Source organism: Pelmatolapia mariae, linkage group LG9 (assembly GCF_036321145.2).
Source record: "Pelmatolapia mariae isolate MD_Pm_ZW linkage group LG9, Pm_UMD_F_2, whole genome shotgun sequence".
NCBI classification, from domain to species: Eukaryota; Metazoa; Chordata; class Actinopteri; order Cichliformes; family Cichlidae; genus Pelmatolapia; species Pelmatolapia mariae.
This window is the reverse complement of record NC_086235.1, coordinates 7,221,508-7,238,199: the sequence shown is the minus strand read 5'-3', so window position 1 is coordinate 7,238,199 and position 16,692 is coordinate 7,221,508. Positions and strand designations below refer to the sequence as shown.

The 16,692-nt window shown below is 40.2% G+C and overlaps 1 protein-coding gene across 3 annotated transcripts; it reads right to left on the bottom strand.

Moving 5' to 3' along the window:
• Nucleotides 1-1,870: 1,870 nt before the first annotated feature.
• On the bottom strand, nt 1,871-16,025 carry LOC134635008 (zinc finger protein 271-like). Of its 3 annotated transcripts, none has more exons than XM_063484515.1 (4): nt 15,771-16,025; nt 6,763-6,868; nt 4,018-4,614; nt 1,871-3,349 (listed from the first exon to the last, which is right to left on the bottom strand). In XM_063484515.1, exons 2-4 carry the CDS (start codon nt 6,778-6,780, stop codon nt 2,771-2,773), a joined length of 1,194 nt encoding a protein of 397 aa, XP_063340585.1. In that variant the 5' UTR covers nt 6,781-6,868; nt 15,771-16,025; the 3' UTR covers nt 1,871-2,770. The 3 variants fall into 3 exon arrangements, with proteins under 3 accessions (XP_063340585.1, XP_063340587.1, XP_063340586.1); XM_063484517.1 differs by having other exon boundaries at nt 1,871-3,346; XM_063484516.1 differs by lacking the exon at nt 15,771-16,025 and having other exon boundaries at nt 6,763-6,992.
• Between the last annotated feature and the right edge of the window lie 667 nt (nt 16,026-16,692).

Genomic DNA, 16,692 nt, shown 5'->3' with positions numbered 1-16,692 from the left:
TGCTGCCATCATCATCCGTCATCATTTCTGCTACACTGGCAGGGCTAGGGGCCAGGACTCTACTCTTCGGGTTTTTAGGGGATGTTGCTAACTCCAGGTCCGATAACAGGCACCACACCCGCAGTAGATGTGCACGGTGTGAGGTCTCGCAGCAAGCTATTAAACACGGCGCATTTCTCGGCTTTAAAAACCCCCCCGCTATGCGTCGGATTCAAGGTGTTACCTCCTTTGACAGTATCACAGTATCATCTTAAAGCACTTGTTGCAGGCTGCTGAGTTTGCATCTTTTGCTGTGAAGTACAGCCAGACTTTTGACCGCTTCGTCTTGGGCATTTTTAATCTGTAGCTCTGCTCTAAAAGAACGTACGTACCTGGACCCGCCTACTATCCTCGGAAACGTAAAATGATTGGCTAGAATTGGCTCAGGGAAAAAAAGCACCGAAATAAAGCACCAAAATGTGCGCTGCTTTTCGGTCTGGTTACTACCGTTTATGTCAGAACCGGTGCCATCATGGCACCGGATACCGGTACCCATCCCTAGTAACCTTATTCACCTGACTCCTGAACTCTGCTTCCTGACATCTGACCCACGTTAAACTCATGGACTGAAAATACACACAACCACCTAAACACACACAATGGACAAAAACAAACCAATGGACAACTGTAGCCTCACACACACAATAATAACATGGACTGAACCACCACTCACAACCACTAGCGCCTCTGTAGAAATTATCCACATATTTTACTTATCTTAACTGCACTACTGTATATTTCTGTATAAATAATCATTCCATATAATACGATAATTTTAATTCTATAACTGTTTATAACTTGCATAGTTCATATTTCTTTATAGTTTTTTTATTTCATATTTCTGTATAGTTCTCATATTTATATCCTGTTCACAGCCTGTACACCACTACAGCCTGTACATACCTATAGTTATAGCATATTCATAACATACCCAAAAGAGACCCATATTTTGTACCCTCATACCTATAATAGACCCATTTCTGTAATATATTGATATATCTACATTATTGCTAATATATATTTGTAATATATCTATATTATGGCTAAAGCACTTCTGGATGGATGCAAACTGCATTTCTTGTGCAGTGACAATAAAGTTGAATTCTATTCTATTCTTCCCTCAACGATGTGGAGTTCCAGCTTTTTTAGATTCAACTCAATTCAATTCAATTTTATTTATATAGCGCCAAATCACAACAAAAGTCGCCTCAAGGCGCTTTATATTGTACAGTAGATCGCACAATAATAAATACAGAGAAAAACCCAATAATCATATGACCCCCTATGAGCAAGCACTTTGGCGACAGTGGGAAGGAAAAACTCCCTTTTAACAGGAAGAAACCTCCGGCAGAACCAGGCTCAGGGAGGGGCGGCCATCTGCTGCGACCGGTTGGGGTGAGAGAAGGAAAACAGGATGAAAGACATGCTGCGGAAGAGAGACAGAGATTATTAACAGATATGATTCGATGCAGAGAGGTCTATTAACACATAGTGAGTGAGAAAGGTGACTGGAAAGGAAAAACTCAATGCATCATGGGAATCCCCGGCAGCCTACGTCTATTGCAGCATAACTAAGAGAGGATTCAGGGTCACCTGGTCCAGCCCTAACTATATGCTTGTTCAAGGCACTCAAAAAGATCCTCTGGAAAAGAGTAGAATTCTTAGAACAGAGTTTAATATTTAGACTCATAAGAACAGGAAGAAAAACTGAGGTGAGAAAAAACAATCCCAGGTGCATCCCCCGCAGCCCAGGTTTGTTTACCAGATAGGCTTTGGAAACGCTGGACACAACATGAGGCAATAAAGAAGAGCAGAGAGAAAGAGTCCCAGGTGCACACTCAGTAAGTTTAATTAACTCTTGTCTCTAAACATACAGGTAAAGACAAGGTTTACAAATGTAAGTAAAACAATGACAACATTTAACAATTTCAATGTAACAACAGTGTATACATGTCAGTATAAGTCCAGTGTATATAGATATACATGTCATAAAAAAATCCACAACACTGCCATTGGTGGCTTTTTTGCATTTAGCAGTTGCCTCATTCATATGACACACAAAACAAACCTATGGACTACACTACACACCAACTGAACACTGCAAACACGGTAACTGTCGCTAATGTCTCACATCTCAAAACTTGTCTTTCTTTTGCTCACTCTCTCCATCTCACTGGCGTCACTCCTAAAATTTCTCCATCTTGCTAAACAACCAAATGCCATATGTTGCCATATAATTTTTTATTGATTGACATAGTACACTTTAACACAAATAGGGAAGGGATGTTTTTTCTATCTATTTATTTTTTTGCCCGCAAGCGGAGACTGTTTGCTAGTGCCTTCCTTAGAAAATGCCGCTTATACACTTTCTTCGTGCTCTAAATACAATGCTGTTTTATTCAGAAAAAAATCATTGCATGTATTTTTTTTTAAAATCATGAATCTGGTTTTACATGGCCTGTCAACACAATTTAAAAACTGGTACATAGTTTGAAGTCCACACTTTTGACTAAAGTTGAAATGGAGATTGAGCTACTGCATCTTCTTGCTTTTAAATTGGTCATGTGATTTTGACATGCCGTTGACCCCTGAGGGTTAAAACGTTACTAGAGAAACATTTTTGTTCACAGCTGTCTCATCAGATTTTTACATCTGAACTCTGTGGAGCCTGATCTCAAGGGTTTTAAGTCTGACCCTGAAACCAGAAGAGGGTCTTTCTGTCTCTTCAGATTCACTGTGATGGGAGTGATTTCAGCCCTGAGTGATCACGCTGATGTTTGCACAGAGCAGATAATGACGTGAATATTTTGGCACATTGGTAACAGTGAAACAGTTTATTACTAACGTGGGATCGTTTGTGTTCGGAGTATGAACTGAGATTCCTGAAGCTCTTGTCACACTGGTCGCAGCTGTAGTTTCCTTCCATGTGTGTACATTCATGCTTGTTACGACTACCTGAACATGAGAAGCTTTTGTCACAGTGTCTACACTTGTATGGTTTCTCTCCTGTGTGGACTCGTTTGTGTTTTTTAAGCTGACCTGCAAGGGTGAAAGATGACCCACACTGATCACAGAGGTGATTTTTAACCCCACTGTGAATCAGTTCATGTTCTTTTAAGTGATGCGATGTAGGGAAGCTTCTCCCACATTCTTTGCAGTATTTCAGTTTGTCTACAGTGTGTCTACGTTGATGTCTTTTTAGGTTGTGTTGTTGACTGAAAGTTTTTCCACAAAGGTCACAATGAAACTCTTTCCCACCACCACAGTGATGACAGGGTTGAGAACTGGATCCATCTGTGTCGCTCTGCTTCTAAACAAAGACACAAAGACAGTGTTAGTCAGTCCTTCAACATTTTTATCCTGAACGTCGCCTGAAATAAAGAGCATCTCTGCAGACGTCCAATTACATTTTACTGTTTCAGTTAAAAAACTCAGTTTACTGGGCTGTAAAAACTACAATACTACCACCATAATACTACAGTAATACTAAAATTATAACTGAATGCAGAGAGACTGAAAGCTCTTTTCCCCATAGTACTATGGTGTGAGGACGGAACAGTAAGATGAATAGCAGATGATGATCTGAGAAGGCGGGAAACAGTGGTGATATGGAGCAGGTCACACAAATATGAAGGAGCAGATTTATGGATACACTTGTATGTAAGAAGTAAGATTTTAAAATGTATCCTGGCTTCTATGGGCAACCAGTGAAGCTGCTGAAGAACTGGGGTAATATGAGCTCTTGAGGGAGTGCAAGTTATGACCCGAGCTGCAGAATTTGGAAGAAGTTGGAGTTTATGAAGGGACCTTTTCGGGAGACCAAATAGGAGGGAATTACAGTAATCAATACGGGACGCAATAATCACTCAGAGCTGCTTTTCCATGCAGTAGAATTGCTAACATGCTAACACAGTTTAATGAGCAGAGTTGTTCCAAACAGTCAGGCTAAAATGACAAGATAAAAATATAAATACATACCTCACAGTAACTGCACTTGGAGAGTCTCTTTCTGGTGTGGATCTGTTGGTGTTCTCTCAGGTAATGTGGAGATTTAAAAGTCTTCTCACACAGGTCACATTTATAAGGTCTCTCCTCAGTGTGGGTAAACATGTGGCGTTGTAAGTCTGTGTGTTTAGCAAAGTGTTTGCCACACTGTTCACAGCAGTACACATCATGTCTGGTGTGAATGCGTAGGTGTATATTTCGGCTCTGTTTCAGGCTGAAAGTTTTTCCACAAATGTCACAGCTGTATGCCTTAATTCCAGAGTGGGTAACTAGATGCCTCTGTAAGCTGCTACTGTGAGTAAAAGCTCTGCCACACTGATCACAGCTGTACGCTTTAACTCCACTGTGGATGAGTTGGTGTTGTTTTAGGTGACTCTTCAAGGAAAAAGACTTTCCACACAAGTCACAGCTGTATGCTTTAACTCCCGTGTGGATGACCTGATGCTGTTTTAGTTTATCCTTCAAAGCAAAATTCTTCCCACACTCGTCACAGGTGTATGTTTTATCTCCCTTTCTTCTCTGAGGTTTGTCGGCCTCCTGAGAGCTCTGACTTCTCGCTCCATGTTGGTCCTGCAGTGACAGAGATACAAACAGAGGCAGTGAGTGAAATGCAGTCGTGGAACAAACTGAACAAACTCCCTCCATTAACACTAGTTTTAAACCTGAAGGTGGAGTGTGGCACCAAACACCTTAAAGGTCTTATCCCCACCTGCTGGTAGTTCTAACACATTACATCCAACCTGGTGTTAAAAATAATTCATGACTGTTCAAACACTCTAAAATCATGCCCATCCCTTCCTGCTGTACACAAATATTAATACTAGCATGCTAACACACTCAGAAAAGTAATGAATGTTTACCAGCTCTATACTTATTTTTATATTTCCTGTTGTTGTTTCTTATTAGATATTTCTATAATTTTCTCATTTTTTAAATAATAATAAATCCAATGTAACAGTTACTAGCTTGGTTTAGTGAAGGAAAATGTCAGAGTCTGATTGCAACCCCACCACTATGTATTGGTCTTTCACGTGGTATTCCAATGAAATTGATTCATGTTTGTGGCTGTAATGTGACAAAATGTGAAAAAAGTTAAAGAGAGCCAAAAACTTTTGCAAGCCACTGTAAGTCCTCATGTGTGGAAATCAGATATTGGGTCTGTACATGGACATTATGTTTTTTCAGATTGTGAAACATGCTGCAAAACAATCTGAGGTAGGGCTGTGCGATATGACCAAAATCTCATATCCCGATATTAAGACATCTATCACCCAATAACGATATTGGGCGATAGATGTAACATTTTCTGTAAATTCTGTGAATCTCGGGCAGCTCGACTTGTGTGAAGTGTTTCCAGCTGGGCGTCGTGTACCTGGAGTCGAGTGTTTTAACTGATGTATGAAACTATACATTTTTAGACATAAGTTGTAACGGCCGTTTTCTTTGTGAGTATTTATTACACAGCATGCTGCGGGGAAAATCCTATTCTAACGTTTGAGTCTAAGGTTTATTTTTTAGCACCTGACGGCTCTCTTTTGCTTCTCATCCGTAAATACTTTGCATATTTCACGTGATTCACTTGATTTTGAAAAGTCTCAACAGGATCTTCAGTTTTATTGTGAAAGGTTTATGTGGAAAATAAACAAGCGGACAAGCAGTGGTTTTACCGTGGTTGTTGCTAACGACAACGCATAAAAACAAGCGCGTCTGTCTGTAGTGTGGTTATATTAAATATAAGAGAAAGAGAGAACTTTAAGAAATTAACATAGCCACTACAGTGACCGTCAAAACGATGAAATAATATTGCCATAAACAGTTTATTTTGCGACACCACGAAACAAACGATAGCGTAAAATGAAACGATAGACGTTTTTATATCGTCATCCGATATATATCGTTATATCGAACAGCCCTAATCTGAGGGAGACTAACTGTGTTATTTAAAGGCTGCATGAAGATCCTCTGCAGGTTAGTGCAGGATAAACAGGTTAGTTTGCTGAACTGTGATGGATTTAAAGTAAAGAACAGTGTGTGACTGGTGCACAGTGACTGTGGTGCTCATGTCAGAGTTAGATTACATCAAGTGTAGCAGAGATTCATTTAAACTGAAGCTCATGATGCTGACATTCATTCACTGAGTTCCACCTTCATACCAACAGTATAGTGTCTAATATAAAGACAGTGTACTGTCAGTGTAGAGGATGGAAATCAGCCAGGACAGCTGATGAAACATCTGCTGACATCTGGTTGAATTCAGTTGTGTACATCCACAGAGAGCAGCAGGTCAGCTGATCACAGCCTGTACTTTAAGAAAATCTACTGGAGCTCTCAATAGAAATTAGTCTACAAATTATGATGAAGAGCTTCGTTATAACTGCCCACACTACAGAGCTCAAATGACAATAATAATAACAACAACAACAATAATAATAATGATAATAATGTACTTCCACGTCTTTTATAATAAATATAAATATAAAGCACCTTGAGGCGACTACTTTTGTGATTTGGCGCTGTAAAAATACAATTGAATTGAAAATTGAACTGATAATACTACTACTAATAATATTAAAGAAGGATAATTGCTTGTGACTACTTAGTGTTTGTAAACATAATTTAAAAATACGTAGTATACAATAATATACAACACAGTCATATATCAGGTTGGGAGTATGAGAGTTTTAGACGTATTTGGTGAAACTGTGATATTTTCCTCACCTTCTGTGTTGAGCTCATTGTTTCCTCTGTAGTGACTCAGCTGAGTCCAGATGGCTGAAAATGTTCCTCTGCTGCTCCGTCAGACTCTTCTCCTCCTGCTGATCAGCTGGGACACAAAACAGATCTTTGTTAGGCTCCACACTGCACTGAAGAGTCAAAGTGTCTCATATGTTCATCTGACAACACAAAGTACAAATTTCACTCTGATTGCTTGTAGAAATCTTGTGAGACGTGTTGTGCTGCAAAGTGAGGTAACCCTCTCACTAGAGCTGGGCGATATGACCCAAAATTCATATCTCCATATTTTTAAGCTGAATGGCGATATACGATATATATCTCGATTTTTTTTTAAGCCATAAGGTAAGAACAAAAAGAGAGTTAAGTCAAAGCTGCTTTATTAACATACAGCATAGATGTACATGAAGAATTTACTCAAAAATAAATTATCAGCATTTATTAAATAATAATGCTCCATAAATAAAAGAACACAATGTTGTTTTTGTGCATAACAAAAAGCTCACAATTGTGCAGTCAAAATGTAAACTAAAAGATTTCACAGCTGCTCTATTCCCAAGTTCTACTGCGTGACTGACAGCCTTGAGTTTGAAATCCTGTTAACCGTGTCTCTTAACAGGTGCCATTTATGGTCCTTATACACACACAATTCGGTAATATTACGTTGAAGCACAGTATGTATCACTCCGCGAGGCTCCAGACTACGGTAGCCGTAATGCTCCGACAATCCATCAAGTGGTGCAGCTCCGTAGCTTACCAAAGTCATACTAAAACATTTTTTGACAGATTGCTGAGCGCCGTGTACCACATAAAAAACGGTTCGCGGTCATCAAGCACAACCAGAATTCATACATAAGGCGCGCGGTCAACTTTTGAGAGAATGAAAGGATTTTAGGTCGTTAACGCGGTTAGCTCGTTAGCGTGGTTAGCTCGCTAACATGTTGACGCCGTCTAGCCCCACGCACGGGGCAATCCGCGGTAACTCGTTACCGGAGATTTGCAGTGTTCATCTTGTCGTTGCCTGCAGGTGAAGCTATGGGGGAGGGGGAGTTGTTCAGTGAAGGAGAGGTGAGGCCCAGTAATGCAGCGTAGAGACAAAAATGGACGAAAGAGAGGCAAACTTACGGCTCCACAAGTATAGTTATAACGTAACATAGACTATATCGATATAAACGATATTGTCACATCTTATATCTCGTATGAAAATATATCGATATTTTTAAAAAACTCGATATATCGCCCAGCTCTATCTCTCACTCACTTGAACCTCTAAAACCAGTTTTCAGCTAACGACTCTGCTTCAGTCTGGAAAACAGCAACTACAAGTTTAAAGACTCCATCAACAATTCACACTAGTGATGGGATTTCCGGCTCTTTTTAGAGAGACGGCTCTTTCGGCTCTTCAGGTTGTTTTGTTTCTTTAATTAATGTATTATTAACAATAATATATTATGCACAAAAGGAATTACTAATGTAAAAAAAGTGGTTTTATTTATATATGTTTATATATAAATATATGCGGTGGCCCCTAGAGACAAAGCACGTACAAACTCCAAAACACATTTCTAGCATGAACTGAACTTCCAAAACAGAGCTACCTAGATCACTTAAATCACACAATTGAAAGCATGTGTATTCTTTGTGTATTTATACACAAGCACTCATATATATTCAAATGATTAAAAAAAATGTTCATTTACCTGTTACTACCACACACCAAATACGGTCATTGGTACTTGCTGGCTTGTGTAGCCACTAGGCATCAAAAGCTCAACACTGCGCCGAGCATCTTGCAGCACTTCTGTCGTGTTTGTACGTGTTTTGGAGTTTTTACGTGTTTTGGAGTTTTTACGTGTTTTGGAGTTTGTAAGTGCTTTGTCTCTAGGGGCCACCATAAATATACTTTTATTTATTCACTCCGCATAAAATGTAATAAATAAATCATATAATACAAAAACCAACTAGTCACTCACAGTTCAACTTTTAACTATTTAAATTTTCAGCTTTTTCCTTTTAAACAAATTTTAAGTGAAACAACACAAAACGCTGCAAACCACAACACAATTAAATATAAATTAAAATATGAAAACAAAAAGAAGATGCATATTCTCTGTCATATGGGCCTGCATGAATAAACCTTCTGAATCCTTTATCATCTGCAACTGAAAATAGTTGTGGATGATTACGATACTGTCAAGAGATTTATTCTAAATGACACTTCTTCAGCTAAGAGTCTAAGAGGAGAAACACACACACAGACGCTGTGGTTTTCACTTGCAAGGGGCGTCTTCACAAAGCGCTCACATAAGAGTGGGGGCCCTGTGAAGCGCGCTCTGTTCTTGCACTTGTCTTTATTTATATACAAAAGTAATACAACAGTGAATACGTCTATTCATAGGCAGAGGAATGTTAGTGTGTAGGGAGTGAAGATAAGAGTGGTTCAGGTGTATGTGTGTGTGTTGTGGGATACAGAAAGACGCGGCCCCTCTTCTTGTTAGGGAGCGTCAGATAAGAGTGTCCAGCTCTCCTCTTCCTGGCAGGAGTGAAATAATAACAGCTTGTTCAGCTATTATCGCTGTAAGAAAGAATTTATAAAACAGTCCTGTAGTGGACAACAGTCTAAGTAATAAAAAGGTCATCATGCAGTATTCTATCATATGCAAACTTATATCATTAAAAGTATATACTGACCAACAGAGTACAACTTTCCCTTGACAGATACCTTTCTAATGTGACTTTGTTGTCCCTGGCTCTCTTTCTCTCTCTCTCTCCCTCCCGCTCTGTTCCTGTGCTACTTCGCATGTAACTACCGCCCCTCTTCCCAGCGCAAAGCACAAGGCTCGCGTGCAGAGTGAAGCCGAAAAAAAGTGCGAGAGAGAGGGTGAGAGAAAGAAAAAAAACAAAACACAGCTCTCGATAAGGAGCCGGCTCGCGTCGTTCAGGTCAAAGATCCGGCTCTAAGAGCCGTTTCGTTCGCAAATGACACATCACTAACTCACACCCAGCCAACAGCCTGAACAGCTCCTCCTGTGGTTTCCACAAACAGGGACAGACCTGTTACTCCCCCACCCCATACTTTCCCCACCTTCAGCCCCCCAGTCCCACCAACTCCACCATGTAAACAGACTCTTTAACATACAGATCCCAACAAAGCAGCTGAACCAGACTCAGTGTCTCCATCATAAACCATACAGTCTGTCCTGGACGTTGTGTCCTTGGACAAGACACTTCACCTACCGCCTACTGGTGTTGGCCAGAGGGGCCGATGGCGCGATATGGCAGCCTCGCTTCAGTCAGTCTGCCCCAGGCCGCTGTGGCTACAACTGTAGCTGCCTCCACCAGTGTGTGAATGTGAGAGTGAATGAATAGTGGAATAGTAAAGTGCTTTGAGTGCCTTGAAAAGCACTATATAAATGCAATCCATTATTAAAACGGAACAGAACATCTGATCATCACTCGATGCTAAACATTCACTTCATAGAATGAAGAATTGTAATTATAGGGTTTTGGAGTTGACGTCACGCCGCAATGTATTTTCCGGGTCCACAAATCAAAACAAACACACTGTGTTGTAACGACCACTACAAGAAAGATGCTTAAAAGCAGCTCAAAATAGAATGGACTGTATAGAGACCGATTGCGTCCAGAGGCAAAGTGGTGGTACTTGCAGAAAATAGTGTGCACTGGAAATGTGGACCCGTATGAAATACGGCCGTGGAGTAGACCCTGAAGACCTACCGCTGTTGATGTAGCCTGACATATTTCGTACCTTGTCTTTGGAGTCAGCGCGTACAAGTCGTCATTCAAACAAAGGTAAGTCTGCTCGAGTACTGCGAGTGAAATGCATTTGATTTTCCCCCGAAAATTCAGATTAGTGCAGCATGAATTCATTCACGAGGGGGAAATTACAGTGAGAACATGTGGAGGCTGTTAGAGGGATAACATAGTGAGTTCAGTGCATTGATGTGACATTGTCCTAAAGCAGGGGTCGGCAACCTGCGGCTCTTTAGTCCTTATAGTGCGGCTCCGCATGGTTTGGGAAAATAAATGAGAAGTATTTAGCTGAAGTGTATTTTATTTATGTTAGTTTTTTTTTTAACTTTTAGTTCTAAATTGGAAGATTATTGTGATATTGAAATATAAAAAATAAAATTACATTCTATATATTATTTTTTCATCGCTCAAAATAAGCGTCACACTCGCGGAAGCCGGTGTACCCGCCGAAACGCCGTTCATTTATCGAGACTTTCAACCCCAGGTAAGCCAATTATGGATCTTCGGATCCACATTATGTCGGCAGCTATTCTCCACTGTGAACTATGTTAAAAACAAACACCGTTCACGCCTCACAGATGACAGCTTACAGTCCTGCGTAAAGATGAAAGCCCCGATTTGCAGACGCTGTGCGCAGAGGTTCAGGAGCAGAAGTCCCATTGTAAACATATCACGGCAGACCCAATGACGTTTGCATGAACACGCTTTTCAGCATCTCTTTATTGACCACTTTTCACACACGGTTGCTGTACGCATACAGCCGGCTGTAGCTTTTCAGCTCACAGCCCGACACACACCAACGCAACAGCACAGATACCACAGACGTTAAGGCGGTGAGGCGGGATAGCGGGTGCTGCTCAGGTGCGTCTGCCTGACCACGCCCTGCCACACACATTAACCAGGTAAAATACATATTTAGGCAGAATTTTGCAAATATCTATTTTTCATTTTTCAGCAGCATAGTGCTTTTTTCCAATTATTTTTTAAAAGCCAGGCCAAGGCTCCAAAAGCCCAAAGGCGATATAAGGGTGGCGGCTCACAACAGTTTTTGTTTGCTGGATCATTTTAGTTCAGCTGGGTGTCTTTCCTTTTGTTATATTTAAGAGTTCAAAATGTGTTAATTACATAAATAAAATGTAATTTTCTCTGTAGCACTTCATGGATTTCATAAGCAACACACCTTAGTTGTTCACACAAAGCATAAAAGTAAAAATATATACAGTGTTATCTTCATTTTAGATGTCAAAAAGTATTTGCGGCTCCCAGTGTTTTCTTTTCCGTGGAAACCGGGTCCAAATGGCTCTTTGGGTGTTAAAGGTTGCTGACCCCTGTCCTAAAGGATTTAGTTATTCTTTATGGTTAAAGAAATTGCAATAACTTATTCATATTTCTTATAAATAATTCAAATTATACATCTTGCTTCCATGTTTGTATCCTGTGTCACTAAAAATACATTTTATTTTAATTTTATACATTGATTAATGCCCTGCAGGATCTCCTTATTATATTAAATTCATAATTGTCACTTTATGCTTTCTCCAGCTTGAAAGTGATTACATCCTTGCATTACATACTTCAGGTTCATTTTCTGCAGGCAGATTTAGACTATAACATGTAGGTTCTATAGATGGATACATAAAAAAATGAAAAATGACATGTATGTGCTAACTTTCTAAACACTTTGTTACATTTATGATAAAGTAGATAAAACACATTTATGTCAGCCTTGGCTCATTAGTTCTTGTCTTTAAATTAACTTTGTCTGTGTGTGTTTCAGGTCCTGCACTCTCAAAGACTGAATGAACCAGCATTGCAGCCATGGGTCACTGTGAGCATCACAGGGAAGGTTGAAGCCGCCCACTGCAGCTGTATGGCCGGAGTTGTGGAACCTGCATCCATGTTGCTGCTCTTCTGTTTAATGTAGAAGCAACAGTGCAGATCTGTGGCACAAGGACTGCTACAGATGAACCTGCATACTGGGTTTTGCCTGGTAATATGACCAAGATACAGCCAGAGGTTGGCCAGAAGATGGACTTCTCCTCTTCAGCTGTCCAAAAAAAGGCTCTCGATCAAAACATAAACAGACCGTCCGTATTAAAAGGTAAAAGGAGCCGTCCTACAAAAAGAAAAATCCCACCTGCTACTGTGGAGGAGTTGTCACTGCTATTGGGTATTTTGCTGGAACACAGTAAAGCTGTGGGTTGTGGGAATGACCCATGATGTTTTATCTAGATTTATGCCTGTAGTGCACTGCCATGTAAATAATTTGCATTTACTGAATATGTACTGACTTAGTCCCACTGTTCAAAAGTTGAATAAAGAAACAAACTAATTTTTTTTTTAATTAAAACCACTTTAAAGAACATCACATCAGCTACAATGTAGAATCCATCTTTTATAGTTTATAAAAGACAATGTTTACACAAAATCATGACGGTGTTTACATGATATCACCCACTACTAACACCACTTTATTTACTGTATCTTTTGAAAAATGACCGCTATTTATACAGCAAAAGACTTAATTTTTTCATTTTTCCCTCGCCATGTAATTAGAAGGCATCAAATCAAAACAAACACACTGTGTTGGAAGCGGGACTGCCAGAACCATGCTTAAAATCAGCGCAAAAGGGCTGTATCGCGACCGATTGCGCCCAGAAGCCAAGAGACGGTACTTGGAAAAAATAGCGTGCATCGGTAATGTGGCCCCATATGAAATAAGGCAGTGGAGTGGAAACCCGGACAGCCTACCGCCGTTGTCCTATCTTCGCGTACCTTGTCTTTGGAGTCAGCGCATAGGGGAAATCATTTTCGTAATTATAATCTCTGGAGGAGCACATCTGATTCAGAAAGGGTTGGGTATAATATTTGGCCGTTTTTAAGCCTCCACGTTGTGAGTACGTTGACCATATGACCAAGATACAGCCAGAGGTTGCACATAACATCTCCTCAGCACCTGCCCCAAAAATTGCTCTAGATGAACGATTCACGATTGATGCCACCTGTGTGTTGCCATGTAAATAGTTTGCATTTCATGTGTATGTACTTGCTAAGTACATGTGAACAGATCTTGAATAAAAAAACAAAAAATAAACACTTTTTTTCTGTTTTATTGAAACCACTTTACAGAAAGTACAATTATTTACAATGAACTGTACATGCAACACAGCAGTTTTATGAATATTCAACAAGAGCAAGTTTCATTTGGCCCTGGTTTGACAACCGCACTGGGGCACATATTAACCAAAACACAGCAAACCTTAACAATCTTATTAAGCAGTGTTATGTCTACACCCTCACATGATATGAGTAATCGGATTGGCATTGTAGTGTGTAGCATTTTGAACTTGTTACGCAAACTACCTATTACTCGCTCAACATGAATTCTCAGGTGGGCAATTGCTCTCGTTTGGAGATGGCAGAGAACTTGATATCCGCTAGTCTGACCGCTGCAATCCAAGCCTGACGTCTTCGTTTAGTATTATCGGATACATGACATCCCTCCTGTTGCTTCCAGGAGGGGAAATGATGAAAAGAGAGCCCATTTTACGGCTTCTTGCCTTCCCTATCGTGTGATCTACCGTTGCAACCGACAACACAGTATGTACGAACCATAGCTGATGCTTCCATGTGCTTTGTCTGGCCTACTGTCATGGCGGGACAGGGCGTGGCCCCCGTGACATCACGCTCCAAAACCCTATAGAGATTGACAGACCACGTGACTTTCGCGCATTGCATGCCGGGTACTAGTGGCAAAACAATCAAAGCAATGCATCAAACGCAAGCATTTGTAGCACTGCAAAACGTATTCCGCGGTTCCAATGCCTTCTTGCTTTTTCTTTGCCCCCCAAAAAAGGAATGTACAAAACGAAGGAGAACAATGCCGGTCCATACAAAGACAGACTTGATGAAAAGTCAAAGACGTCATAAATACACATTCCTTAACCTCAACGGTAATTAATTAGTAGTGGAAATAATTTCTGGTACGCATTACAGAAATGTAGCAGTGACAATAATATTGTATGAAAAATGACGTATTAACTACTACAAAACACTGACCTTTGTGGGAATGCTTGGAGCAGACTAACATGTGAGCTGGAGTGTTCTGGGACGTTATATTTGGTCTTTGAATGGCTGCAATCCAGGCCATCCATCGCCTCTTTGTTAATTCGGAAACATGGCTTGAACAATTTCTCTTCAACGACGTAATCCGATCTCTTTACCCGTCGGCTTCCCGTGGCTATCATGCTATTGCAGTTAATATTACAACAACTTCTTTTGTGTTTCTTTTTATCGCTGTGTAACTGATTTCAATTGAAAGCCTGCGTGCGCTAGTACCTCTTGCCAGGAGTTCCCATAATCCTTTGCGGTTTGACCGCTGAATCACGTCACATTTTCAATCTCTATAGTCAGATCTACCTGTGCTTTAATGATGGGGCCTTTAAACTTACACATTCAACAGTTATAACCAGCTTTCCTTCCTGCATTTGACTGCAGCTGTGTTTGACACAGGAAGACATTATTACATTCTTCACACTCTCCTGCACATTGATCAGAATCAGAATACTTTATTGATCCATAGGGGAAATTATTTAAGTGAAAGATAATAAACAGATGAAAATACAAGTCATAAAAAAGAATACGTAAGAAAACAGAGCTAAACTAAGAGAAAAAGCAGGAGCGACTGCAACAGGCTGCACGCTGTTTGGCGCATGCGCACTATAATATTAACGTCACAATATATTTTTATTCTCTGTGCTTTCAAATATAAACATTGTTTACTTTGTACATCACTCTACAGCAGCCAGACTCATTAGAATGAGACTTTGTAGGAGTTCACTTCCTCTCATGTGTTCATCCACAGCAGCTGGACAATAAAGTTTATTGTGACCCTGATACTGCAGCAGATCGCTCTCATCCATTTCCTGTTATCGCTTCAAATAGAAATGAGGCTGTAGAGGTTTGGTGCAGGCAGACAAACAGCTGCAGGGACAATGAAAAGACTTTTCTGCTCCAACTTTCTGCCATCAAACGCTCAACTTCTCCCAGCATGCTGAGCTAATGATTAGTTGGTGTTTTTCTCCAAACACTCTCTCACTCTTCTCTCAACGTGTTGACAATAAACTGTGAACAGACACCGAGGAGAGCAGCAGAAGACCTCATTCAGGAGCTAAACTCAACATGAACTGAACTCACAGTAAAGTTAGCTCGGTGCTTACCTTTAGATGAGCCCACAAACCGAGAGAAACTCCGTGATGAAGCTGGAACTCTTTCCAAACACAGGAAACAGATCAGGGAGCAGAGACCCACGTGGTTCACGCTGATCTCATCTACGATCCAGGAGACAAGGGTGGGCAGATCGATGCAGATATCGATCCAAACGTTGGTTTAGTTTGTTTTATCATCCAAACTCACTATTTTCTTCGCTTTGGATGAAAAAATAGCTCCGTCTGTCATCCCGGAAGAAGCTTCGTCTTCTTTACATCGTTTATTGGCGGTTGTCAAACACCAAAATTGTGCTTTACCGCCACCAACTGGTGTGGATTGTGAACTGGCACGTCGACCCTCAAATGCACACAAACAATTTGCTCTCTTTTAAAAACTGGAATAAGGCCCGATAACTTTCACTTCTTGAATACTTTTTCAGTAAAACAATAAGATCCAGTTTCAGTTTTATGTTACTGAGGTTTTGGATCAGTTGCCTTCTCACAGTGTAAATATAACATGTTCTACAGTTTCCTCTTCTCTTTGATCGCCCAGAGATGTGGTGCAGAATATGCCATGAAAATCAATTCTTTTCCGAGAATACGTGCTTCTTTTGCAGTTCGGACTACTTCTGATATTTCTGTGGAGGTGGAGGAACACCGAAGTAATTGCTGAACCCTCTGGGGTCCAGGGTATAATTTGCTGTTTTTGACTACTTTTGATTTTACCTTTAAATTTCATCTTTATAAACAGTTTATCTCGCCTTGTTTGGTATCTTTTTTTCAGCACAGCCTCAAATATCTGAAATTTGAGTCATTTTTTCATTTTGGCAGACTATATCAACACAATTTATCTAAGTTAAAGCAAAAAGTCTAAATCCCAGTAGAAAAAAGTTATATACATATATATATATATATATATATATATACATATATA

What these genes read in the sequence shown, in the direction of transcription:
- LOC134635008 (XM_063484515.1), bottom strand. An exon ending in CCAAGTGCAGTTACTGTGAG is followed by an intron (nt 3,350 to 4,017) that starts GTATGTATTTAT and finishes GTCTTTGTTTAG; the next exon opens with AAGCAGAGCGACACAGATGG.